This window comes from Poecile atricapillus, chromosome 9, assembly GCF_030490865.1.
Source record: "Poecile atricapillus isolate bPoeAtr1 chromosome 9, bPoeAtr1.hap1, whole genome shotgun sequence".
Taxonomy (NCBI): domain Eukaryota; kingdom Metazoa; phylum Chordata; class Aves; order Passeriformes; family Paridae; genus Poecile; species Poecile atricapillus.
In genome coordinates this window covers 7,569,935-7,595,261 of record NC_081257.1, presented here as the reverse complement: position 1 = coordinate 7,595,261, position 25,327 = coordinate 7,569,935, and the positions used below count along the sequence as shown (strand labels likewise).

General features: G+C 46.2%; 1 protein-coding gene across 1 annotated transcript in view; it reads right to left on the bottom strand.

Moving 5' to 3' along the window:
• Positions 1–25,327, bottom strand: part of RBM6 (RNA binding motif protein 6) — a 57,779-nt gene that overhangs the window by 5,658 nt on the left and 26,794 nt on the right. Inside the window, exons 7-17 of the mRNA XM_058844666.1 lie at positions 10,624–10,698; positions 9,027–9,087; positions 7,516–7,584; positions 6,163–6,414; positions 5,500–5,660; positions 4,674–4,771; positions 4,145–4,187; positions 3,510–3,570; positions 2,479–2,570; positions 1,653–1,808; positions 675–764 (exon numbers count right to left, since the gene is read on the bottom strand). Of these exons, the coding sequence (XP_058700649.1) occupies positions 675–764; positions 1,653–1,808; positions 2,479–2,570; positions 3,510–3,570; positions 4,145–4,187; positions 4,674–4,771; positions 5,500–5,660; positions 6,163–6,414; positions 7,516–7,584; positions 9,027–9,087; positions 10,624–10,698 (1,158 nt within the window). The remainder of the gene's footprint in view (positions 1–674; positions 765–1,652; positions 1,809–2,478; positions 2,571–3,509; positions 3,571–4,144; positions 4,188–4,673; positions 4,772–5,499; positions 5,661–6,162; positions 6,415–7,515; positions 7,585–9,026; positions 9,088–10,623; positions 10,699–25,327) is intronic.

The following is a 25,327-nucleotide window of genomic DNA, read 5'->3' as shown; positions in this document are numbered from 1 at the left end:
AGGTGTTAAGACTGCCATAGCATGGACTCAGAGCACACAGCAGCTAAGCACTCATTCAAACAGGCCTCCAAGGAAACCAGGTGGTTGGCAGAAATGAGGTGATGGTTTTGATAGGAGACATTCCCCTTCTGGGGAATGCAGAGCTCTCCTGGAGCCATACCCGTGGTTTCAGAGACAGCTGCAGCAGCTCACCACACTGTCCCAGCCCACCCCACTCTCAGTCTCTGTTACACTGTGATGCTGACAGTCATGCCTCATATCAGAGAGGGAGCTGAGGCAGGGCCAGGTCACTGAAAACCTGAGGCAGGGTTTGAGCACCTCTGTGTGTGCACAAAGGACATGAAGACCAGGTTCAAAGCAACCCCCACTGCCAGACAACACCAATTTTCTCTGCTGTGACTGCGGCACAACATATGGCCAGGCCGAGCCAGCATGGGGCGGCTTCCAGGATCTTCTTTATCCTGGACAGAGGGCACCAGAGACTGCAGTCAGCACTGCAACAGGATGGGCCTGTGATACTCAGCTGTGTGCTCAGCAGCACAGACAGTAGGCTGGGATGAAGCTTCACTTTCACACATTTTACAGATAACTGGGCTGGAGCTCTGGACAGGCTCCAATTTAGTGGCTCATGAGTTACTTGCATTTGACCAGGGAAGACAAGTGTAACAGCTCACCAGGCCTGTGCTCTCATCCTTCTTCACAGAGGGAGGCAATGGCTTTTTGAAGACATCTTCTGCAAAGAATCTCTCCTCTCCAGGCTCATTCTGAAAAATCCACGACTTGGCATTAGGCCAGCAACAACACAGGTATCAGAGAGCACACAGTGCAGCCAGGAAGCCACTTCTGGGCATCCATGGAAAACAGGCAAGTGGGGAAAACAACAGATTGATTTACTGGAAATGCTTTTACCCTCCATTCAGACAGGACCATGCTTCTCCTAGGTCAGTGTCCCTGAAAGCCTCTATACCTGATGACTCCTTGGCTGGCTTGTTACCAGCCTCAGGGACAGTTACAGCCCTCAAGTCCCAGGTGCCCAGAACTGATTCCACTGAGCATATTCAGACCAAGAGGCAAGAACACAAAGTTTCCACATTGGTGGCTAAATCACTACTACCAACTCTCCTGGCATTCCTCAGGCCCTGTCAGTATCACAGCCCTGGGCTGTGCTCAAACATCGCTTTGGGCAGCTACTCCCAACCAGCAGCTCCCACACTGGGATTTGCTCACTGGGAAGAGCAATGAAGGGCACTATCTTGGGACTGGGGGGGCAGAAACTGAAGTTAGGGGAGAGCTGAGTCTCCATCATCATCTGACATGGTGTGTTTAAATGTCTCTCCCAGTTTTTTGTTATCTCTATTACAATAGTTGGGTGCTTTCAGCGGAGTGAGCAAAACATGTCTCAGTTACCTGGATGTGTCTGAATCCTTCAATATAAGGAAGGGATGAGAAGCCCTGGATTCAATGTAAGGAGAGAAAAACTTTGGGAACTTACTCTCTGGCTGGACAACCACCATGTTCCTTTCTGGCTGCTGACCCCATTGTCTTCTCTCACTGTCCCTGCCTTTCTGAATCCTCCAATTACTCTATATTTTTTAACCTCTCTTCCATCAGCCTCTTGGCTTCAGGTCATTCTGATGGCTGGAGGTAGTTACCTTAGCAGAAGTACTTTTCCCTTTGTCCTTTTTGTCCCTGTTGTCCCTGCTGTGTGACTCCTTCCTGTCACTTGTCCGTTCTTGGCTCCCATGCCGCCGCCTTCTGCTCTCCGTTGGGGGTGGTGAGGAGGGTTCCCGGTCTATTGTGACTTCCCTCTGAAAGAGGCATTTGGAGCAGGCTTAGCCCAACCCCTGCAGTCTTCTCACTGCTTGCTGAGCTGGGGAGACCAGCACAGTAAGAAGGGACTGCAGAGGGCAAAGGCTTCAGAACTTTGATGGGGCAGAAGACAGCTGACCACAGCCAGGTCACCAGAGCACTGCCCTGCTCTCCCACAACATGGACATACCCAGGATCATGAGAACAAGATTATAGCTCCAGAAAATCTCTGCTGATGGCTCTTTTTTGGGATCCTTACAGCTACTGCTGGCTGGGTTGTGAAGCAGAGACCACAGATGAAAACAGAGCTCTGCTCTCCATTCTCTCTTACAGACAGTCACGTATCACATGTCTACAACAAAATTTAGTTGTGATGCTCTGCCTGTAAGTCTACTCGAGGAAAAGCAGACCAAAAACCTTCCAAAGACAGGGCTTCAGAGGCCAGAGGCAGCTACAGCTGGATCAACACACAGCTTATGGGTTCTTAGCCTCTCATTGATATTTTGCAACTTGCATCTCTTTCACACAGGTCAGAGACAGACTAAAAGACACAAAGCTGCCTCTGTACTGCATGCTAGTTTGTCTCGAGGATCTGGCTGCAAAATCCCTCCAGTGAAGAGCAGTTTTTAAGAACATACTGCATGTAAAGCTTTCTTCCCATGCACTCACCTGAGTTCTGGGGTCATAGTATGTCCCAGCTATGGGATCATAGTAATTCCCAGTGTCAGGATCATAAATGTATGTGGACACATCCGATGGTGCTGGAGAGAGAGAGAGACAAGAGTTAGCACTACACGCTTCCAAAAGCAGAACTTGCCTTTTACAAAGACAAAAGCACGAACAAACATTGAACTGCTAAAAGGATCAAGAATGGGAAAAAAAATATTTTTTTTCTCCTGGCAAGAGAGGTATGAGTATCTTCATATCACTTGACCTACATAATCTTTTCTTCAAAGAGTAAGGGGGGGTGATAAGTTTTCACAATTCTGGTTAGGACTCTGGCAAAACTTCCACATCAAAACAAGAGCTGTGCTGAGATCACAAGACCACAACACTTGGTCATGAAATTCAGTAATTTCCCTAAGAATGGGGTAATGAGTATCTACTTCCACCCACTCCTGTGAACAAGGAAAAGCTGTTTTCTCTCAATCCTGTTTAAAGTGATGACACTCCCCACATCTCTTCCACCCCATCGGTGCATGAAAGCTCCTGAGAAGAAAAGAGAGTGGACTATTTCTACAGGAAAAGCCAAAGGCCTTAAGGGTAGTAGGCCCATAATGTCAGGAATGCTTCTCATTTCCAGAGAGTCCTTTGACAGACCTCAGAAATGCTATATATAAATCACTAAAACAATCAGGAGTGCTCCTCCAGCTACTGGCACTGCTGCATCAAGTGTATTTTCTTCTGTCTTCTCTAGTAACTGCCAGGCTGATTTTATCCCATCAGTTTTCCACAACAAGGAAAAATAGGCAGCAAGTTTCCTTTATCTGCATGTAGTTTCGCACAGTGAGAATAGAGAGAAACACATCATCAGATAGGAAAATGTGACTAAACAAAGTTGGCAAAGGAACTCACAAGTGGGTGTAGCAAACAAACCTACTCTTAGCCTTTAAAAATATTTTTGGGCTGATTTCTACATGTCAGTGCCCTTTTAAGGAAGAAAAGTCTCCACAGTAGGAGTGAAGCAGAGTTTAACTTACACTGTGCTCTGGTGCGTCTCTGTGATTCGCCACCTCTCCTGTCTCTCATGCCCCTTCTGCCCTGGAGTAAGTGAACAACACAAACAGGTCAGAGATTCTTTAACAAACATCATATTGCTCCTCCTCCCTCTGACAGGCCCAAAGTTCAGGAGAAGAGCTCATTTAGCCATCCTAAACAGAGCACAAGCAGACACAGCTTTTCATCTACAGAGCAATGGACAGTGTCACAAAGCATGAGATCTCTGCAGCTTCCATGAGGGCGCTCACAGCAATCCGTATGGAAGCCTCCACCCCATCTAGTATATGGGAAGAGTCCTGTAGTCTAGTAACAAACACTAAGGAGACATTCACTCTGGGAACTGAGATCAGCCAGCAGTGAAATCACTCTATAAAGTGTGGCATCAAGTAACTTCCTCCAGCAGCACTCACCTGCACTTCTGTGCACATGATAAACAGTATGAGGGGCAGAGCAGCAGTGGGCACATTTGAGCATTAGCACCCCATCTTCAAACGTGGTGAAACACATTCTGCAGTTTTCCAACAGCCCAAAGAGAAAAAGCCTGACACAGTCAGGCCCATCACCCTGCAGTGCTCCCTCCCTTTAAGCAACCTGCAGGGAAGCTGTGCAGACCTACCGGGCCATAGTAGGAATTGTCACCATGCTCCCCATAGTCATTCCTGTTGAGATAAAGGTTGCAAGTTAATGGCAATTTGGTTTTACATTAACCTCAGTATATCCAAAATGATCAGCAGGACCAATAAAGGCAGAAAGACCATCTTTACTGGCCACATGTTGGACTGCATCCATCCCAGGGGACAGACTAGGCAAACCACTGTCTCCACAAGAAATATGACTCCACTCTACTGTGTCTACAAAGATGAATCTCTCCACATGTTTTTTAAAAAGCTGAATCCACTAATTCCTGCAGGACAGGATTTGATGGCTGGACAACAAGATGCATTATGATCAGTAATCCCATTCTGCTCAACCACTGAAGCTTCATCAAGCTTCAATGCCTTCACTTCTCCAAAATGTTTTTTTTCGGTTTTAGGAACATCTGTGCTAATTCCCATGCCAAACTTTAAGCACCTGCTCTGACAACAGCATTCTAGCCTCACTGTAGAGCATGTAAAGGACAACCCCACTGCCTCATCTGTCTGTACCTTCTCCTCCCTGTGGCAAGATTCACTTCCAATGTACGCCCATCAATGCAGATCGGGGGATCCAGGTTCTGCAGTATCTTTAGCAACCTCAGCGCCTCCTGTAAAAGGAAAAGCAATGTCACTTTCCATGAGAAGGAAAAAGCACATTTTCCAAATCCAGTCTGCCTGAAAGGAATATTTTGTGCTCAGTAGGACAAGAAACACAACACTAAATATCAAAGTGTCAGTGAAGGGTATTTAGGATGCAACAAAAGGGATAAATGCAATGTGAGGTTCTCTGTTTGTCATATGACCACTTACAGCAGCCAGCTGGGGACAGCATTCTCCTTGGGCTGCCAGACAGTGCGGCACTGTGGCTGCTGCCCCAAACTGTTTTAGTAAACACCCTCTGGACTAACATCAAAGAACAGCTATGGAATCTGGGAGCCACCCAGACACAGAAAATGTGAGCCCTCCAACATGGGACGGTCTGTTAATTTTAAGATTCTTGCCTTCTACAAACAAAAACGATTGGATTCAAGTCCTCTGCAAACAAAATACCTATGCAAGAAGTGTTCAAGTTTACAGTGTCTAAAAAGAAATGTACTGAGGTGAGAAACTCAATCAGTGTCACAGCTTGCGACAACAATCAATCTTTGACTCCTAAAGCCAGAGAACAACACCTGTAACAGTGAAGTCCTGTACTCGTCAGACAAACACAAGAGAGGACTTGCTTCAGCACAGCAGCCTGACAAGTACAGAGATTTCTTGTACTTCTGTAGTTTCTTCACTTCTACAGCTATCAGATGCCAACAGATGGAGCAGGTGAAAGCAGGAAAGTACTTACAGCATGAGATTCCAGTTCGATAAAGCCATAGGTCTGCCCCATCCGCCCAGCCTTGTTCTTCATGATGCGCACGCTGGACGTGGACAGACGCACGTACGGGGCCAGGAGCCCCACAATCACCTCTGGGGGGGTGAACCGAGTGATTCGCTTCAGCATAATTGCTGAGAGACACAAGCAGGGAGGTGGCCCGAGAAGAAAAAGTAGTGAAAAAAAGATAATTCAGAACCAAGTTTACTGTGACTAAACCCACTCAAAGCAAGAGCACGGCTTCTTGCAGTCGAGTTACAATGCCATTGCTTTTTTCTCTCCACTTTGCAAGACATTCCAGTTATCACCTCCAATTGCTAACCTTTCCTTCCCAGAACACAGAATAGAAAGTAGTCACTTCTCAGAGTTCATCCCAGGGTAACCGCTGGGCCAAAAGACTTTTGAAGCTGTGCTAAGTTAACTGCACCACCCTAAAGCCAGCTCAGCCTGAATTAATTTTCCTAAAGGCAGTTAGTCAGCACCTTTGGAGCTGGACAGCCCTCCATTACTCTACACCATGGATTTGCACAACATAGAAATAGTCTCCAGAGGTTTTAGTGAAATGCTGCCCTTTCTGCAGGTGGCCTCATGGAGTGCAAGCAAGAGGAATCCAAAACTGGTCTTTGTGTCACTCACTTCTGCTTCCTCCACCATCTGGTGGTGTGGTCTCCTCTGCTTCCCTCTGAGAGGGTGGCTCCTGGTGCCGGTCCATGTCCCTTCTCTTCTCCTGTGAGGGCCGACGCTCTCTCCCTTCATCTCTCTTCCTTGGCTCCTGTTCCTGAGGCTGACATTCCTGCTGTGGAGCAGGAACTGAGGGCTGGAGAGGCTGCTTTGGAGATCCTGGTTGACCTGACAATTCTTGCTCAGGTGTTTCAAGCTTTGTCTCTGCTATTAAAGAGGAGAAATGAACCGGTTTCACATAAGAATGTTTCAGCAGGTATTTTTTTTCTCCTGTTTTCTGGCCCTTGCAGCAGTGTCCCTTATAAAGGATAACCTGTACTGCCTGTTGCATATCCACTGTCTTAACACTTGGCAGACACAAAGTGTGTTCAGGTATTGTCATCCTTCCATTGCCTTGTTTTGTCTTGGGCTGCTTTACATAACTTTTCTAGTCAGAGACAAGAGGCTTTTTGGCCTCCTTTTAGGAGTGGCTCTTGCCTGAACAAACAATAATCAGGGATGGATTCAGACACATTCCTTCCATATCCAGGATAACATGTATGGCAGTGATATCCTTACTATCCATGATGTACTCCTGATCATCCACAGCCAAGTAATATCAACTAGTAACTGTCACCCTGTTTATATGCTAGAGGAAAACTGGGTTCAGACCACCCTGAGAGAAACACATCCGTAGTACAGTCACAGATTTTATCAGGTTCCCACTGACCACAGCTGAGGCAGAAACAATGTGGGAACACCCTGCCCCCCAGTCTAGCTATGCTATTCAGAGAACATAAATCCCAACAAGTTCCTGTGCTTGAAGGCCTCTGAATGGCCTGCCTTCACTGCAAAAGAGATCCCTACCTGAGCTTCTAACACTGCTGAAAAGGGAAGCCAAATCTGTGAAGCTGCAAAGGCAGATACCATCAGCCCAGCACCTGCTGCTGAAGCCTCTTCCCACAAAGAGAAGAAAATGAGGGTGCAAGACATGGCACAGTGAAGCTTCCCTCTTTAATGTCCCTGAGAGCAAGTCCCTGATCTCATTCTGTTTGGGCAGTGGGCGGCATGGCAGAACACACGACAATTTTGCACACAACTGTTGGGAAAGCTGCACAGCGCCTTGCTTGGCTGCCAGCACAGCTCACCTTGGACAGGCTTGCACTCGTTTGTCTGCAGTTTGTAGAGTGCAGAGTTTTGGCTACAGAACCTCATGTAAAATTTGCATATGAAACCAGTTTGCACCTGCAGATGTGGAAATTGCCCGTGCAAATCACACAGACATGAGCACAACTCTAGAGACAGGGAGGGCAACTGGGCAACTCTTACTGAATTCTTGCTCAGCCGACGTGTCCTCTCCCTCAGCACCACCTCTGGACTCTGGGCCTGCTCTGCTCCCTGTAAGAGAGGCACACTTAAGTCCATCAGTCACAAAGCATGCCAGAACTCATACAAAGCTGCAGTAACCACTGTAAATGCCTAGAAAGTTGTTTTGTCTCACCCAGTCATAGAGAGGTTACCTTACTGCACCCTTTCCCAGGAAAAGCAGGTCAGTAAGAAGCATTCACCACACTCTGTCTCCACAGCAGATTAAAGGCTCTGTTTAATTTGCTCCTGGGCAGCTTCATTACAACCCACAGCTGCGTTGGGCCAGCTGTGTCAATTCTGCCTTCCCAGCCCTGATGGAGAAGCCACAGAGCACGGAAAGCACAACCACAGAGACAGTGCTTCAGTAAATAGACATCTGTGCATCAGCAGCTGATGTATTGCCCTTCTGACTGGGGCAGGATGGCAATACATGGAAGTCTGCTTAAAGATACAGAGTCAAGGCTTACACAGTGGCTTGAATGCACAGGCAGTGCCAGAGGAGGGTGGAGGACTCACTCGTGGCACTGCGGACCCTGGTGCTGCACCAAGGGATGGTGAAGGAGGGCAGAGTCATCATCCCAAAGAAATCAGTTCCTCAAGGAAATGTGTTTTGGCTCTTGTGCTCTCTCAACCCAGAAATCAGAGGTGCTGGTGGGGTGAGGAGAAGCTCCTGGAGAACTCCTCATGTATTTTTTACAGCCAGCAAAGTGAGTTCAGCAATTTGAATCCTGGATTCACCTCTAATTCCCCTCCCGAGAACAAGTGATAGGATAAATGGAAATAGTCTCAAGTTGCCCTGGGGGAGGTTTAGATTAGATATTAGGGAAAAAATCTTCATCGAAAGGATGGCCAAACATTAGAACAGGCTGCCCCAGGAAGTGACAGAATTACCACCTCTGGAAGTATTCAAAAAATGTGTAGGTGTGGTGCTTAGAGACATGGGATAGTGGTGGGCTTGGCAATGATGGGTTAATGGTTGGACTTGATTTCAGAGGTCATTTCCAACCTTAATGATTCCATGATTCTGTGATCCTCATCTGAGAGTCTCAAAAGTGAGGCAAATCTGAGTCTCTGAGTGACTAAAACCATGCAGCTGCACCTCCCAAGGTAGGTCGAGGAGAAGCCATCTCACCTACAGCGAGCAGCAGCAGCTCACAGTCCCAGAGGACACACAATTATAACTCCCTGGATAAAAGGACAATACCAGACAATAGGAGGGAAAGGCTGTGGGCAGTAAAACACCTTTCCACCAAACCTCAAGGAGCAGAGAACCTAACTGTGACCCAGTGCATGTAACATTTTTAGTGTGGACAAGCAAAAAGGGTCTAAGTGAAGCAAAACTAACAATCCTCCCACACACTGCTCAGCTAGTCCACCAACAGGGATACCATGGGAAACCAGAAGAGAAACTTACTTGTCCAGGGTAGATGAAATTTTTAACCAACCACGCTCAGGGGACCAGATATACTCACCATCTCTTGGGAGCTTGCAATAGGAACAGGAAGATCTGTAGCCCACAGTACACACCTTACACTGCAATGGAAGATGGACAGCATGAGGAAGTTGTGTTTTGAAGGCAGTGGGTACAGCCTGCTCCAGAATTCCAGACTCTGCAGAGTGCTTTCAGAAAGTAGCAGCCATGAAAAAGTTACAGTGATGGGCAATGGCAGCAGACGCCTTTGCTGGAATTGCAGGTAAATGCTCGTATGACTCACAGCTGGGTTTGCCTTGGGAACAGGGCTTTCACACAACTTCTGAGCACACATTTATTCACTAGTCCTTGAGATGGGACTCTTCTGCCTCTCAAGTGATGCTGGAGCAAAAGCTCCCTGCTAGGCACAATTTTGATTCAAAGGGTTCAAAGTTACCTTGGCAGTCTCTAACCTGAACTCACCCCTCAAGCAGTGACAAAGTCCTTATCTGAGCTGAACTATAGGTATTGATGTAATTTGGAGAGTTAATGATAAGGTGGCTGCTAACCAAGAGGCAGAACTGAGTAGGCTTGGATAGTTATCCCACCTAGAGCCACTGTGGGGAGAGCCAACTGCCCCATTTTAACAGCTCTCTCCAAACACAGCACTCCTGACTTCCTCCTTAAGCTCTTTGCAAATGTATTACTTTTGTTTTATAGCAATTTCTTCCTATGACTGAAGCCTTGTGGATGCTCTGGGGCACAAGAAATCTCCCTCAGGCCACGGCTACATACAGCAACGGTGGGGACACACAGTGCAGCCATCTCAGTGCACTGAGCGCTGTTTGAAACTGCTGCTTGAAACTTGTATCTCCATCTCTGGAGCGCTCCAAGCAGAAATGAGGCATGGAGCAACAGCTCTGCTTGCAGCTGAGTGCATCCAGTCAGCTGGATGAGGGTCTCTGTAGCCCAGGGTGATCAAGGTGGGACTCTAATTAGAACCAATCCCTTCATGTCCTGCTGCAATCTCTCAGCCTGCAGTCAGTGGGAACGTAGGCAACAATCCTGTCCTTTCTCCAGCAATCACCTCCAGCCTGCTGCAACCACAAGTTCCTGTACTGGAAGAACCCTGGGGAGGGCACAGGAACAAACTGACCCTTGGGCAGCTGTGCCTTCCCAGAAATGGACCAGTTCCAGCGTGTGCTAGACTTGGCTCATGCTGCCTAGACTTGGATCCATTTCCATGCTTCCTTCCCTGCAGCACTTACTACAGTCACAGCTAGACCACAGGTTCCTGTGTGAGGCAGAGGGGTGGTTACACACATGAACCAGAGCAAAGCCTGTTCCATTCCGGTTGGCGGAATCACTACCTCATTGTGGTTTTTAAGGAGAAAGGATCCACACGCTATTTTTTCCCACATTTTCAAAAGGAACCACAGCCTAGGGACAAGGCTGCTCTGTGCATGAAGAATCTGGCTACCTGTACCAGAGCACAAGCTAGGCAAAAGCACAGTTTAGAAGGGGCATGAAATTCAGGGTAGGTATTAATTACTCTGAACTTACTTTGGTCACCAAGCAAATATCCAAGACTCCTCCAAGCTGCCACTGCCACGAGTGCCAGCAGGGGAAGCACAACACAGCTCTGAGCACATACTTACACGTTTGCAGCGCCAAAACTCTGGGCATGGAGTGTATTCAAGGGTCACTTCTTTGCCACCGATGGTAAGAGTTCCCTGTTGAGACAAGGGGGTAAATGACGAAAGTGCCCAGCACACGCAGGTCACTCAGAGGCAAAGAAAGGGGTGAAAGCTCTGGCTCCTAAAGGTTTTGCAAGTGAAACAGGGTGAAAGGGGGAGAAAGTCTCCCAGTTCAGTTAACTGGAGCTTTGCCATGGATGTGGGAGGGAAACAGCCTGCTCTAGCACACGGCTTCAAGGCTGTGTTAGCTAGCTCCAGAGGAACCAGGCAGGAGAGGCCTTGCCACCTCCCAGGAAGAGCAGAGACAAGTAACTAAAGTGGGAAACTGCTTTAACCTGCTTTAGTCCAGGTGCTGGGAGGGGGCAGCTGGACAGACTCCCTCATGCCAGCCACCACACCAGACTGGCCTCAAGGCAGCTACTCAAGGAGGAATGCGTGGAAAAATCCTCTCAGGTGAGAGAATATTCATACTTGGGTTAGTCTTCATGCCAGTCATGAAACCATGGCTTTTCTTCAGAGAAATACACCAGAAATCTGCCACTGGCTCTGCAGCCAGCCTTTCCTTGCTGAGGCTGGCCTTGAATGCCTGAGCAGCAGCACCTGAGGGGCTCCACTGCCCACAGATACACTGCTTCCAGATCCACAAGTGATGCTTTGGAGATGTGCTAACACACCCACAAGCTCTGCTGAAATGCAGATAAAATGGGTCAAGGTAGGTATAAGTCTCCTGGCTCCTGCCTGGAGCAGCAATGATTCCTGGTGGTTCCCATCTGCCATGGACAACAGGCCATGCCTGGGCACGCAGGATGCAGGCAGGCCAAGTCACAGGTGCACACAGCCATGAAACATCTCCTGTCACTGGAGGCACTGCCAGACCATGCAGCCTGGATTCCCCAATACCATAGTTTGAGACTCAGTATCAATAAAGAGACCCAGACCCAGGTCTGTCAGGAGAGCAGCTGCCTGATGGCACACACACATGTCAGAGAGCTGTAAATGGTCCCAGCCTATCTTGGGGACCTCTGCTGAATCAGAAGTTTCCCAGGTACTCTGACCCAGTAGCCTCACCATGGAAAAGCCCCCAGTGCAAACCATGAACATGAGAAAACAAGTTCCCAGAGTTATTATTCAGAAGTCATGATACACCCATGCATATACTGCTCTGCAGAACGTGAGGGAAATGCTAGGGAATATGCAAAGTGGGAGTGAAGAGTTCATAGAAGGGAATCACTGAGTGGCAGTACAACAATCCTTTAACTCCCACGAGAGAACACAGCAGGGTTCCACCACCTCTCCTCTTTACATCCTGCCTTTCATGAACCAAAGCCATCCTTTCCTACCAGGCCTGTGCTGAACACTTTCAGGGGTTCTTTTCTGCCACCCAGCTGCTCCAGCACTGCTTTCCAACATGGATTTGCTTTTGCCTGACAGAAAGCTGAGCCATTCCCGGACCTTACTGAAGGCTGGTGTGTGCACCCAGACCACATTGCCGCATCTTTGGAGAATCTGCTCAGGGTCTATTCAGAGCAGGGAGCATTGCTCACTTTACCTGTCTACAAGAGGCTTTACACCTTCTTCAAGGCATGTGAGGAAACACAAGTGAGAAGGGGAAGTGGAAATCAAGGCTGCCCCACTGGAAATGCTGGTCCCTGAGACAGACATGCTCCCTCTCCCAAGCAGGGCACCCACCACATACTCAAGGAATGGGCAGTGCCAGGAGCAGGTTAGAAATACCCATGGGTGCCTCAGGACACACTGAGCAGAGGCAGGAGGAGAAGGCAGGGTGCACATCCTCATGAGCCCAGGGAAGTCCATGGGAACAGCAGCCCCTCAGCAGGCAGCTGCAGCCCTGCCTACGAGCTCAGGAAACAAAAACTCGATTAGAGAACATCTCCTCTGGCAGGGACAATCCGTCACAGAGCTTCATCCTTCTACCAGCCATCGAGGACAAACCTTGCCAGAAAGTCTTAAGATTATTTTTGGTTTTATGGAAAATGGTATTTAAGTGCATGTTGTGCTGGTGGTGCTGGTCCCTTCCGCAAATTCCATTTTTGGAGGCTGCAGAAAGTGTCACTTGCATAATTACTCCCTGATTTCCCTAACACCCTGCTGATTGCCTGCTCACTTTTTCAGCAAGCTCTCTCTTACTGATTTCTTCTTGATAAAGTAATTTTCAAGGTTGCAATCATCATTTAACTCTCCAAAATGAGTCTTTCACTTAGGACACACATTGTCAGGATTCAGCAGCTTTGAATTCCACATTCTCCCATTTTGTTACTAGATACCATCACAAATATTTTCAGAACCTTTATTTCCTCTAGTGACAGTCTCCACTTACTCTTCTTCATCTAGGTCTTCCTTTATTGTGCATAAATTTTTGGGTAATAATCTAAATTTCTGTCTAATTGAGCAGATTTCAGTTGAGCAAATCTTGGTGAAAGGACAAAGATTTTCTGAAAATTTCAGGGAACAGTGCTAGGAGGGGAAAAAAATGATAAGCTTAAAGGATGCTACATATTGTGTCTGGCACCATATCTCTTCCACATTCAGGCATTTTATCCTGGACTTTTTCATCAACCTGTACTATGTCTGTTAATTCCTCTGTATTTTTAATACCCTGTACTTTGGAGCAGCTTGGCTTTTTCTAAGTCAGAGTGAAACAGAAATGTCTCTCTGGTCTTCCCAGTCAGGAACCTCCCCCTCATAACTAGCAGTAAACACAGAGTTGACTCACCAGTGAAGGGTTTAAAAGGCAGCACAGCCTTGCAGTGCTAGGACAGCAAGCTCTCAGCCATGGAAATGCCCAGATTTCCAAGGGCATGAACAGATTCTACTGTTTTCTGAATCACCAAATTCATCAAAACAGAGCATCAGGCCTTTACTGCTGGGAGCAATGATTTGTGCTACTGTTTGATACCTTTCAAATACAGTTATACAAGGATTTTTTGCTGAGAGGTCATTGGAGATGCAACACTGAATTCTAATCTAAGTGATAGAACTCAGTCCCAGCCAGTTCAGCCACTAAAAAATCTGCCCTATGGCCAAGTATGTAAATACCCCTGTCAGCACACTGATCCATGGAGCAACCCTGCCATGAGCTGGTCCTAAAGAGCTGTGCCAGGAAACCATAAAGCCTGTTTGTAAAGAGCACACACAGTGCAGCCAAATCTCAAAGCTCTTCACTGAGCAGGGACATACCCCACAGGAACAGGTTGCTTTTAGAGGGAAAGAAAAAGGAGAAAATCCCTTAGCCATGATATCCACAGGTGATGCAATCCTTTCGAAAGCACTTTGAAGACTGTGTCAGCAGGGCACGGGGCTTCAGCAGCAAAGCTAGTTTTACTAAAGCGGTTTTCAAGCTTTTTGTTCCCAAAAGCAGCATTAAAGAATACCAGGAAGGTAGGCCTACCAGTGAGAAAAAAGCCAGACCACATCATGCCCACTTTTGAGGTTGGGTTTAGCTCACCTCTAGTTTACCCTGTTTGTAACAGCACTGCTTTGCACAGAGCCCAGCCTGGCTCTGCAGGTACATGAGCACTCTGATCCTGCTTCCTAGGGAACCTATGGAGCTACTGCCAGGGCCAGGAGACAGCTTGCTGCAGGTCAGGCACTGCACAAGCCACCGCTTCAGCTGCTTGTCTGTCAATTAGCATTTACAGTTAGCATGCTGGGATTTTTCATGCTTGTTGACAGCCTTTTAATGAAGATGACTGGGGGTTGAGGAGGGGGAGAACTTGCCAAAAAAGTATCTCTTTGCTCTCAAGACTGAGATGACAGAATAAAAATCATCAGTGTCAAAGCTTTTGCTAACTGTTTCTCAGAAAAAAAATTAGAGCATCCAAGAGTGACCTAGAAAATTGGAAATGTGGAAGGAGAGCTCTCAGAACACGGCCACTCCCTCAAATCAAATCTGCTTTAACTGAATCTATCCAAACACTAAAACCTCCAGTAAAATTTCACTGTCGACCAACACCACCATGGACTGCTGTGGAGGAATGTGCTCTAGCTCTTCCAGAGGGATGGCAACAGCCACCCATCCAGGATGCCACCACCCCGGGTCACAAGGAAGACTGTGAGCGCCTGACTTAGTGGAACAGCAATTGTCAGTGTCACCTTTACAGGTGACACACCTGGGGCGGCACACATCAGTTTTGGAATGGAACCAAGGCTCAGCTACCAAGCACACAAATCCACAAGGATTAATAAGCCAAACTTTTCTTCTTGCCTACAACCCCAAGGAGGTGCAGGAGGTGCCTCCACTGCAAGTGAAACATCTTCAGACACTCTTCAGCAGCTGGCTCATGCACAAACCAAAGACCACGTTAGCTAATTGTTTCCTCATATTGCTTGTGATCTGATTAAATGGAAAATATCTGTACCATGAACTGAAAGGTTCATGCTTCTTACTGAGTAATAACCATGCTGGAAGACTGATGTGGTTCAACATGCTAAAAAGTAACTAAAAATACCATTTGTAAACAGATAAAAAAACTGCATATGAAGATTATGACAAAATAATGCTTATGGGCAGCACAGTAAAGCAGTCACATTAAAATACCAGAACCAACCTTGTTTATACGATGTTAATTCAGCCCTCTTATGCATATTTACTATAATTAGGATAGTTATTCAAAAATCAGTATACATCCGTCATTTAAAAATTATTTAAAATGATTAATGACAAGTGTTTATTGCCTTGGGAATGCTCAGACACTACCCCAGGAGGCAGTCTGGGAATGCAGTGGATGCCCCTGGTCCCAGCAGCACTTCCCAGAATAAAAAGCTCTTACCATCCTCAGGGTATGTTCCAGCCCTGGCCTCCAAATGCAGTGGATGGCACAGCACAGGAGAAGAGGGGCTGACGGCACAAGCCAGGTTATCTAATTGGAACCGCAAATCAGGATGCTTTCAGGTTCTGCTCCTATTTGAGTATGGATTAGAAATGCAGATTTAACAACCCCCAACCGCCACACAATGCAGGTTATGTAAAGGCATCCTATTCCACTGGCATGCACCATGCAGAGGCTGAGTGGGAGCTGGCAGGGAGAGCACAGGGTTCTCTCCCTGACAGGATTCACCTGCAAATTAGGCAGGCAGGTGAGATCAAACACCAAAGGTCTCCCTAACTATCCCCAGCTGCCCGTGGAACTGAGGAGGAAGCACCTTCCTGGGACAAAGGAGAGGATAACAAACCAGCTAGATATATTTCAGAACAAGATCATTTCAGCCACAGAAACTGTGGCTTCTCATCCCCTGTTTTCCATATGCTGAAGTTTTTATCTCTGAACTCAATCAGCAGCTGCTGTACAAGGGACTCGACTGTACAGAGCAACAGGCACTACATCTGCTTACCTCTGACAAAAAGCAGATGAGAAAAGCTGTGAACCCACAAACCACAATCCATCTGTAATTAAACAGTTAGAAAACGGAGCGTGAGGTGGAGCTAAAGAAACAAGAGCAGTCGAGGCTGCTGCAGGGTACTGCAGCAATCTGGCATTTCCTGCAGCAAGAGTAACTACAAGCAAATTCCTCATGAGGTGGGATTTTCCCCAAGGCTCTCAGCCTCTTTCTCAAGCTCTCAAACCAGTAGCAGCTCAGGAATTTCTTTTTATTGGCCTGATCTAGCACAGCATCCATCACTCTACTGCTGAATGGTTGAAGATAAGGTTCAAGATATACCAGGGAAAAGGATGGTTTGAAAAGTGGTGGATCCCTGAGGATCCAAACAACTTTGCAGTGTACTAATATTACAGATTTCCATCAACACTGAGATGACAACTGAAAACATGAACGCTGTGTTAGTGGTCACCCAAAGTGCAGCATATTGGCCCTTGGGCATCAGAGACATTACGAAGCTGAAGAGCACATGGCATCACCTTGAAACATTTAGCAGTAAAGCATTTACTTCTACAGTGATCCAAGGCTAACCAGCATGGCATGCTCCTGGTCTTCAAGGTCAGGGGAGGCCTGAGAGTGAAGGCCCAAAGCTGTCACCATCCATCCTGAGCTGACAGAACACCGCTTCAGGCACACCACTGATGGGCATATTAAACAAAACTGGCACTAACACAGAACTGAGCATTAGGAAAATAACAGAGTGCTAAAGATTCAGTAGCTAAATGTAACATATTAAGATGCTATATAAGGATTATTTTATCCCAGATAGCTCCTGGTGCTTCTATTTCAAAGTCCTTGTATTCAAAACCCATAGCACTGGACCATCCACTGTGCCACACAAGCTTCCATATCTACTTGCTCCTTCCTGCCTGGTTATCCAGGCCATTTGTCCTTTAGCAGAAGGTGCCAGTCTGCATCCTTTAAGTACCTTATTTCCACAGACACCCCAGCTAGCCTGCTGAGACACCTCCAGCTTTCTTCCTACGGTTTCTAAATTCCCTGGATACCAGCCATACTCTTTTTAAGCAAGTCCCAGTATCTTTCTACAGCTCACCTCCCCCCACTGATATCCTTTTCGCAAATACACACAGAAATTGCTTTTCAGACTATGCCAGCTCTCTACATTTTAATGCCTGAATTTTGAACTCCAATTCAGTTCCAAGTTAGGACTCTCAAAGTGCTTATCTTCTAAACACAGCATTTGCTTCGCTTGTCAGCACTCTCAGCCCTGCTCCGAGAGCACCAAAACGGTGGGCACAGGCAAGCTCCCAATTACAGCTCCAGGAAGGATAACAGTGATGTGCTGCAGCTGGGGAAAACACACAATGTGCTCAGGACCTCACATGCTCAAGGGCCAGCTTTGGGCAGCAGGTGATAGGAATAGCTTCTGCATTTCACCCTTTAAGTAGATTTCAACACATCTGAAAGTTTTCTTTGATCCAGTGAAGCCAAGTGGACTTTCACCTGCCACTCAAGGCCCTAATGCATCTCTGCCTGGCTAATGCCGACCTCCAGCTTCCCTCACTCCTCTGAAGAGGGCACCTTTGCAGATCAGCTAGAGGATCACTGGGAAAAAAGTGAAAATTTTAAAATTAAAGCCTTTCCTTTACAGCATGAAGGAGTCAGAAGATTTCTAGAGGCCAGATAGTGAGGATCTGGGGACAACAGCTCAAAGAGCGATGAGATCTGTGCTCTGGTGTTACTGGCTGTGCTTCCACTCCACAGCTAAAGAGAAGCACAGATGGTAAAGGCCATATAAAGAGGTAAGTGGAGGAGGCCATGCATGTGAGTTTCTTTAACAATTATACTTGATCTTAAAGGTCTTTTCCAACATAAATAGAATCTCTAAATCAAACACTCATGCTCAGAAAAGTATCAATCAGGTTGAATCCTGTATTTGAAAAACATACTTAAACTATCAAAACTGAAGAGTATTTAAATATTTAGCATATTGAGTATCATAATTCATAGATGGCTCTAGGGAAGAATCCACATGGTTCTGCCTCATCAGTATTCCTTGACTTAGCACAGGCTACTGCATGGACAATGTTTGAACAACAGCTGCTTCACAGAACCCCTTCTCTCCCAACACAGGGACTTCCCTTCTCTCTCTCTGCTGCTCTAAAATGCTGCTGTACTGCCTGGACATACTTCTCACTGTTCTTTTTTTTTTTTTTTTTTTTTTTTTTACATGGCCACCTTTCTCCTCAAGGGTCATTTCATCCCATCACACTGTTAAACAATATAAAGCACAAGCACATTAACACAATGCACTAATCCTATTCAGGACCTTCCTGTGCACCTCCCTCAGGGATACTTTACAATTAGCAATGGCCATAAGGAAGATGGGAAACAATGAGGAAACACCCAGCACCTTAATCATAGGTTTGAAGCACAAATATCAAAACCTTAAAGAGCAATCCCAATGCAAAATCATGGTGGAAAAAAAGTCAGGCTGGAAAGCTCTGCCTCAGAGGGGTAAATTTATTGCTAGACAATTCAAGCTATTTAATTAAGCATTCGAAGACCCCCACACACAAACAACACATGTTCTTCCACTGGAGCATGTACCTATGGGATTACACACCAATTCCAGCACCTGTACAGTGAACAGAACTCAGGATGTTCTGTGCAGCAGCAAATGTTTGCTAAGAACACACCAACTGTAATGGGGAAGGGCGTGCTCCAGAAGCTCCTCCAGACACACCTCCAAACTCCATTCTTTGGCACTCTGAGCCTTCCCAGGCACTGCCTTCTCTGCAGCCAGTGCTCAGGCAAAGTCCCTGCAGGACAGTCTCTCTGCTGAAAGGAAAAGACACAAAAAACCCTGGGAAGCAGAAGTGCCTCTAAGAAAAGAGGGTTTTATCCTTGGAGACATCATTTCTCAATACTCCTAAATTCCCAGTTAATGACAGAAGTGGGTGTCTGATACTGCCTCACAGAGGATAAGAGCCCTGCCATTTGCCACCAGTGGTACAACACTTACCTGTGTCCTCCCAATGATGATTCCCAGCACATCACTGTGACCTTGAGGTGGCCTGTCCAAAAGCTATATCCAGATCTTTAATGGTCACACCTGGACAGAACCTCAAGGCAGCTGGCCCCTTCAGGCTGGCACCCGTACAAATTTCTGTGTCTGAGCAGATGCTGCCTCCTGAACTCCTCTTAGGAGTTGTTTTGGAAAACAGCTGCTTTAACCTCTTGGGTCAGTATTTGCCAAGAAACCTGATACAGCATGAGAACAGTTATCCAAGCCCACTGGAGGGAAATTATTTTTTCCCTGCCAGCCTGGCTTGAGTGCAACATAATGCTAGTGGGTGTCACAGCTCCCTGTGGTACCCAGTACCTCCTCCTTTTTCAGGGCACTGAGATTTAAGAGGTTCATTCAGGCAACTGCACTGCACACAGTCCAGAGGTAAATTCAGATCGTTCCTTCCAGGTCAGCTCCCAGAACTGCTGAAGAAAGGAATTTAGTGAATGCCTTGTGAGGGTGCAGAAGTAGTGACTCTCCAGGCTCTGAGGCTCTGGTGGCAGACTTCAGCTCTTTGGGAGAGTAGAGCCAGAGAGGTGAGTCTGCAGGACAGCAGTTCCTCTGATAACCCTGACACCAAAGAAGGAAAAGAACACAGTTCCCTGTTGTGTCACAAGTGCCTCGGCATGGCTGAATTCCTAAGGGACTGAGAAGGGGAAACAGCATGCACAGACATCTCTCTAAACTGTCAGATAAGCTGTACAGTGGTGGGTGGCACAGATATTGTCACTTGAACCCCCTGTGGAACTTTAATACCTGGGGATTTAATACCTGGTGGCTCAGGACAGAGACTGGCCCGTGCAGACCGAGGGCAGCCAAGCACAGGGGCTCTCTCACCTCTCTGCAGCAAGCACTGGAGCACCAGAGAGGTGATGCTTTCAGCTGCTCCTCTTAGAACCAGATGGATCAATCATTTGCCTGTCATTAGGAGGTGTCTGTGAAACTTTCTGGAAATCACTTCTTATATTTAATGATGTGCCCAGTACACACTGGAAGGAAGAAAAAGAGATGAGCTGAGTTAATGAAATGGACAGAGAAAGCAGCAGTGGCAGTGGACATACCAGTTCCACACAAACCAGGCACAAAACAACAGCTTATCAGGGGAAAAAAATCCAAACCACCTCAGCACTCTTCTCCAGTGATATCACAGGTTGGGAAGAATCAATCAGGCTTTCAAAACCTTAGGGCTATAAACAGTAAAATACCTGAGTCATCATATCATTAATGTACAGCTTTGCACCGTGAGAAAGCTTCTTAGTGAGACTTCTCAACCTGGTATTAAGTGTATGAAAATACATCTTGGGATTCTTAAGACTTAAAATTACTTTCTCTGTTAACTCTGCTCCTGAGATTCCTGATGGAAAAGTACATCAAATGTTTGCTTGGGCTTTAAATGCCATCCTGGCTCAAATCTGGTTCATGAAGCCCATCTGAATATTGCTAATTTCCTGGTTAGACATGTACATCACAAAGAAACCTAAGATTTCCCCTGTTGTCTATGAAAACAGAGAAAATTACTTTCATTTTCTTGTTCTAAAGACAGTTTCAGAGTTTTAAATACTTAAATCTTTATTTACAGCTTTATAGCTTTGACCCTCATTAAAAATGTAATTCCTTACATGACAGACTTGATTTTAGACCCCTGCTCTTCAGAAGCTGTTTGTTCATCCTGTGGAAGGCATAGCTAACTGAACTTATAGGTGGCCTGAAGCAATGGAGATGCAGGAGGACACTTGGATGCAACATCTGGTAACTGTCAACACATACACACAGTGCAACAGCATGACAAAATAAACCATCAGGCAGAATGCTCCTCTACATCTGATAGCTTTTGTTCTGCAGAAGCCAGGAAGAACTTTCCACCTCCGTCCTGTCTCCTTGTACAAAACAGCTCCAAGATTTTCCCACACAACCCTCCTCTGGAAGCAATTGTAGCCAGACTCAGTAAGCTGGTCACACAGTGCTACTGAGGACCTGTCAGTGGCTGTTCCATTCACAGGTTCCCTGATATGATGGAAGAAGAAATTCTCCCCCTTATGTGAGAGGATTGAGGAAGTTGCCTTTCCTCAGCAGTGCAGAGGGATTTTGCCTTCCAGCACTCTCAATGCTCTTCCACCTCATGTGTTTCCTGGTCCTGCACAGATGCAGAATGACAGCAAAACTCCTGATCTCTGGTCTTGTAGCACACTGTGTTTCTGTGTTCTCCATAGGTATTAAAGCTTTAATAAGAGTCTAGGAGGTGCCCTGTGGCTTGCAGGGGAATGGGGCGGATAATAACTCTGTGTCCTCCTGTGTTAAATACCTGTTTCCTTGTTGCCTGTGATTGATGGATAATGACACAATATCCCACTTAGGCGTGCCGCCCCCATTTTCCACTGTAATAATTTCATTTCTAGACAAGAACATTAACAACCCAGTTACAGTCAAATGGAAACAGAAATTCACAAATAAAAGTTGCTGACTGCCAGAGCTTTGATCTTGCATTTTCAGACTTGAATCTGAATTTAATATTTTACTCGTGTGAGTCTCACAACCCGAGCAGAAAATGCAACGTACTCCCTTTGAATGAGCCCCAATTCCAGGTAGCCAAACTTCCGTTATTTAAATTGAAAAAGTCCAACACAAACTCAGCTGGGAAGAAAACAGACTAAAATCCACATCTGAAAGGAATTTCAGCTCTCTCTCACTATCAAAACTGTAGATACACAAAAAACATACATAATTTCTACAGAAGGGTAGGCAGACCATTTCTTTGAAGAGAAGGAAACAGTGCTTCTGCCTTCTTCCTTAACCCCAGGGAGTGTGCAGTCAGCCATTTATTTTTCCACCTCTGGAGTCAACATTTTACCTTCTTGTTTTCCAGCAATCCAACACCAACAGTGCATCAAGCAATGGAAAAGCAATTGCTGCTAAGATAGCACAAAAGCATGAACGAACAGTTCTGAGGCTGAAGCTCACAACGACTCATCAAGGGAAAATTGCAACATTTTGGTGTGCTCCCACTTATCAAAACAGTCCAGATGGAGTCCTAGCGTTATAATCTGGCTCATATGCTTGTAAAACATATCTGGTGTTCCCCTCGACATTGCTGGAATTGGGCTGAGGACTCATTGGACTCAGCCCAACAGTTTATGTCACCTTGTTCTCAGTGACGGGTCCTGTGCAAACCATTACGGCAAAACCGTGATAGAATACGGTCTCACTCTGGAAATGAAAGTTGTGCATTCACTGAGATGTCCTGATTCACAACTGAACCCGTCCAGACATTTCCCTCTCACTGCCTGCTCATCTCCCTTAAGACACTTCAGTCGTATCATCAGCACCGTCCACTTCTAAGAGTACAGAGGGAATTTCTGAGTGTAGCCGCAGTTTGGTTAGTCACCAGCTTACTTAAAGGATGACTTCAAAAGCATCAAAGCAAATTAGTGCCATGAGTCCTACTACTTTCATATAGGAGCTTGATCAAGGGATTTTACATCCTAATCCAAAATCTCCTTCTGACCATAATCTATCAACTGCACCACACAATCTGTCCTACACCTGATTTACCATGTTCCTTTGAAGCGGTCTCAGGCTACGAGGTACATACCTTCTAAATGGTTACACAAGGATTTATTTAGAGTTTCTACAGATCTTCACAGCAAATCAACCAATGATGAATGCAAACACAATAAAAAACAGAGTCTGTGACAAAGAGCAGCCAGCAGTAAACCATCACTCTTTGTTTTAAGGTGAAACTGCACCTATGCGTAGCATATACAGCATAATCTATGACTAACATTTCCCCACTGGCACACAATTATTCCATTAACACATTAGGAGGAGAGGACCTGACAGCTACAGAGACAGGGTGCCATCTGTATCCTGCCCATGCATCCAAAGATTACTTCAAATCTTTCCTAGCTCAAGGCAAGATCTCACCTAGAAACGAATTCAAAGGATGAGTGTTCCAGATGCTTCATCGCTCAGGAAAATGCTTTGTGTACTGAAAATGACCAAACCAAAGCTATTTCTTAAGGAATGCTCTGTCATTGAGTCCTCTACAACACAACTTTAGCCCTGTGAAAGGGGCAGAAGCAGACTTACCCATGGTACACACTGCACTTTGCATGCACAAGCAGAAGTTCTCAAGTACCCCCATTTTCACATCAGTGCTGGGCATCAAAGGTCCAGCTGTCCCATGGTGGCTCCTCACTCTGAGCCACCAGTGCGGGGAATATCCAACCTTTTCCTGCCCAGAAGCTGTGAGTGATGCAGCACAAAACTGATAGATCACACAGCCAATCAACCAGAGAGGACTAAACACCTATCTTGTCAATCACTCACAGATCAAATTTCAGGAAATCACAATTATTCCCTCCAGCTCCTGGCATTGTAAACAGAACAGCTAATCCAACAGAGAACAACTTGATTATCAAGGCATTTATAATCTATAGGGAAAGAATGGTTATTTCAGAGTTACATCATCACACTGATTTGTTAATGTCAATGGGCAAATAATTCTAGCAAACCCATCACCAGAACAGAAATGCAGGGGCCAGGAGGGAGAGCAGTGTCATTTTAGAGAAGGGTAGAGTGATGCTTTATGTTAAACAACCTATTTATATAGCAGCCCAAGCCAGCCTCAGCACACAGAATAGATAATACTGTAATATACAGCAATATTTGAGTCCTGAGATAACCCTGCTGGGCCACACATCCCCAGCAGCAATCAGAGGTACTGAGGAAGTCCCACTTAAGCGTGTGCTGCATGCTCCAGCCAGCTCACCCAGAAGCTGTCCTCTGGGACAATCCCATCGCAGAGCAGCAGTTCAGCAGCAGCAAACACATACAGTCCCTTCCACATGGGTAAGATGAGGCTGAAGGAAAAAGGAGGACAGGATTTTGGAATGCTAGCAGGGAGGTGGAGGGACATGGCAAGCTGGGAATCACACAAGTAGAGCAAGAAGATGCAGCTTCACAACTCTCCTAGTGAAAAGTGAACTTATTTTAAAACACATTGGGTAGCATGGTTTGCCTCTTGAGGCAAGGCAGGACAGAGCTGCCAAGAAGGAGGTTGTAGTTTTTTTATCTGGGTAGGGCTGGAGAAAACACATTGATGGGAAGCTACTATTGGCTGAAAGGAAGAGTGTGTGAAGTCTCTGGCAGAAGATCTCTTACAACCTTCTGTGCCAAAGGAAGAAGGACTAGGAAGATTCACACGGCTTGGAGAGCTGAGATGACAGAAGATGTTGAGAAGACAGAAGAGAAAAAGGTCCAGAGAAATATTTTTGGTACTTTTTGGTAGTTATATTTTACAACAAAAGCCACCCTTCTCTGCACATGGAGGATCTCTGCAGCACGCAGAGGTTAGCCAGTCCTTCCAAACAGGCAGTGCATTCATCACAGCTTCATTGCAGGATACACACATGTACACCCACGCACCCAGCCCTGTCACAGGTCACTGCAGGCAGATCCAACTGCTTATTCACAGGCAAGTGTCTGCCCAGCTCCAGGAGCTTCCCACTGCAGGCTTCCATACTGATCTCAAAAGTTTAGAGCTCCAGATAAATGCCAGTACGATGTGGTGATTAGTGAGATACAAGAGGGAATGAAAAAGTGATTGACTCAACATGTCCAGCCTCCATGATGTAAGGCCAGGGTGAACTCATGACAAAGTCACACACTGAATCAGATACAAAAAAAACCCAAATCAGCTCTGCTGCCTGGAAATCCACTCATCCCCTAGCCTGTGGAGAGAACTTTCCATAGGTCAGGTGGCTCATAAAAATTCCTCCACAATGTGCATGTTTCCCAAACCATTAGGATGTTTACAGAAGAAACTGCCTAGGTATACAAGCCTCTCCCTCACTCAAAGCGGAAGACTCCAAAAGCAGATTCTAGAAATCCACACAGTGAAAAGCAGGACAGGCTTTGTGGGGGTGAGGGAGAGCAGGGGAAGAAGAGGTGTGCTAATGATACAACCTGAGCAAAATCCACACACCTAATAATGCAACAAGAAAAGCAGAAGATAATACCAGCTGTGGATCCAAAGAGGATAGATCAAAAGCAAGGCCATCTCCAGCACCCTTAGCCTAACACACAAACGGATTTCAGTGTATTTGTGGACATGCCACCACCACCCTCAACTGCAGGTTAAAGCTAAAGAGACAGACTAATATTGTCAAGAGAATAAATGATGGATACCAGACAGCCTGTGAAAATTCATTTGAGGCAGGTGTCATCTTCCATTATAGA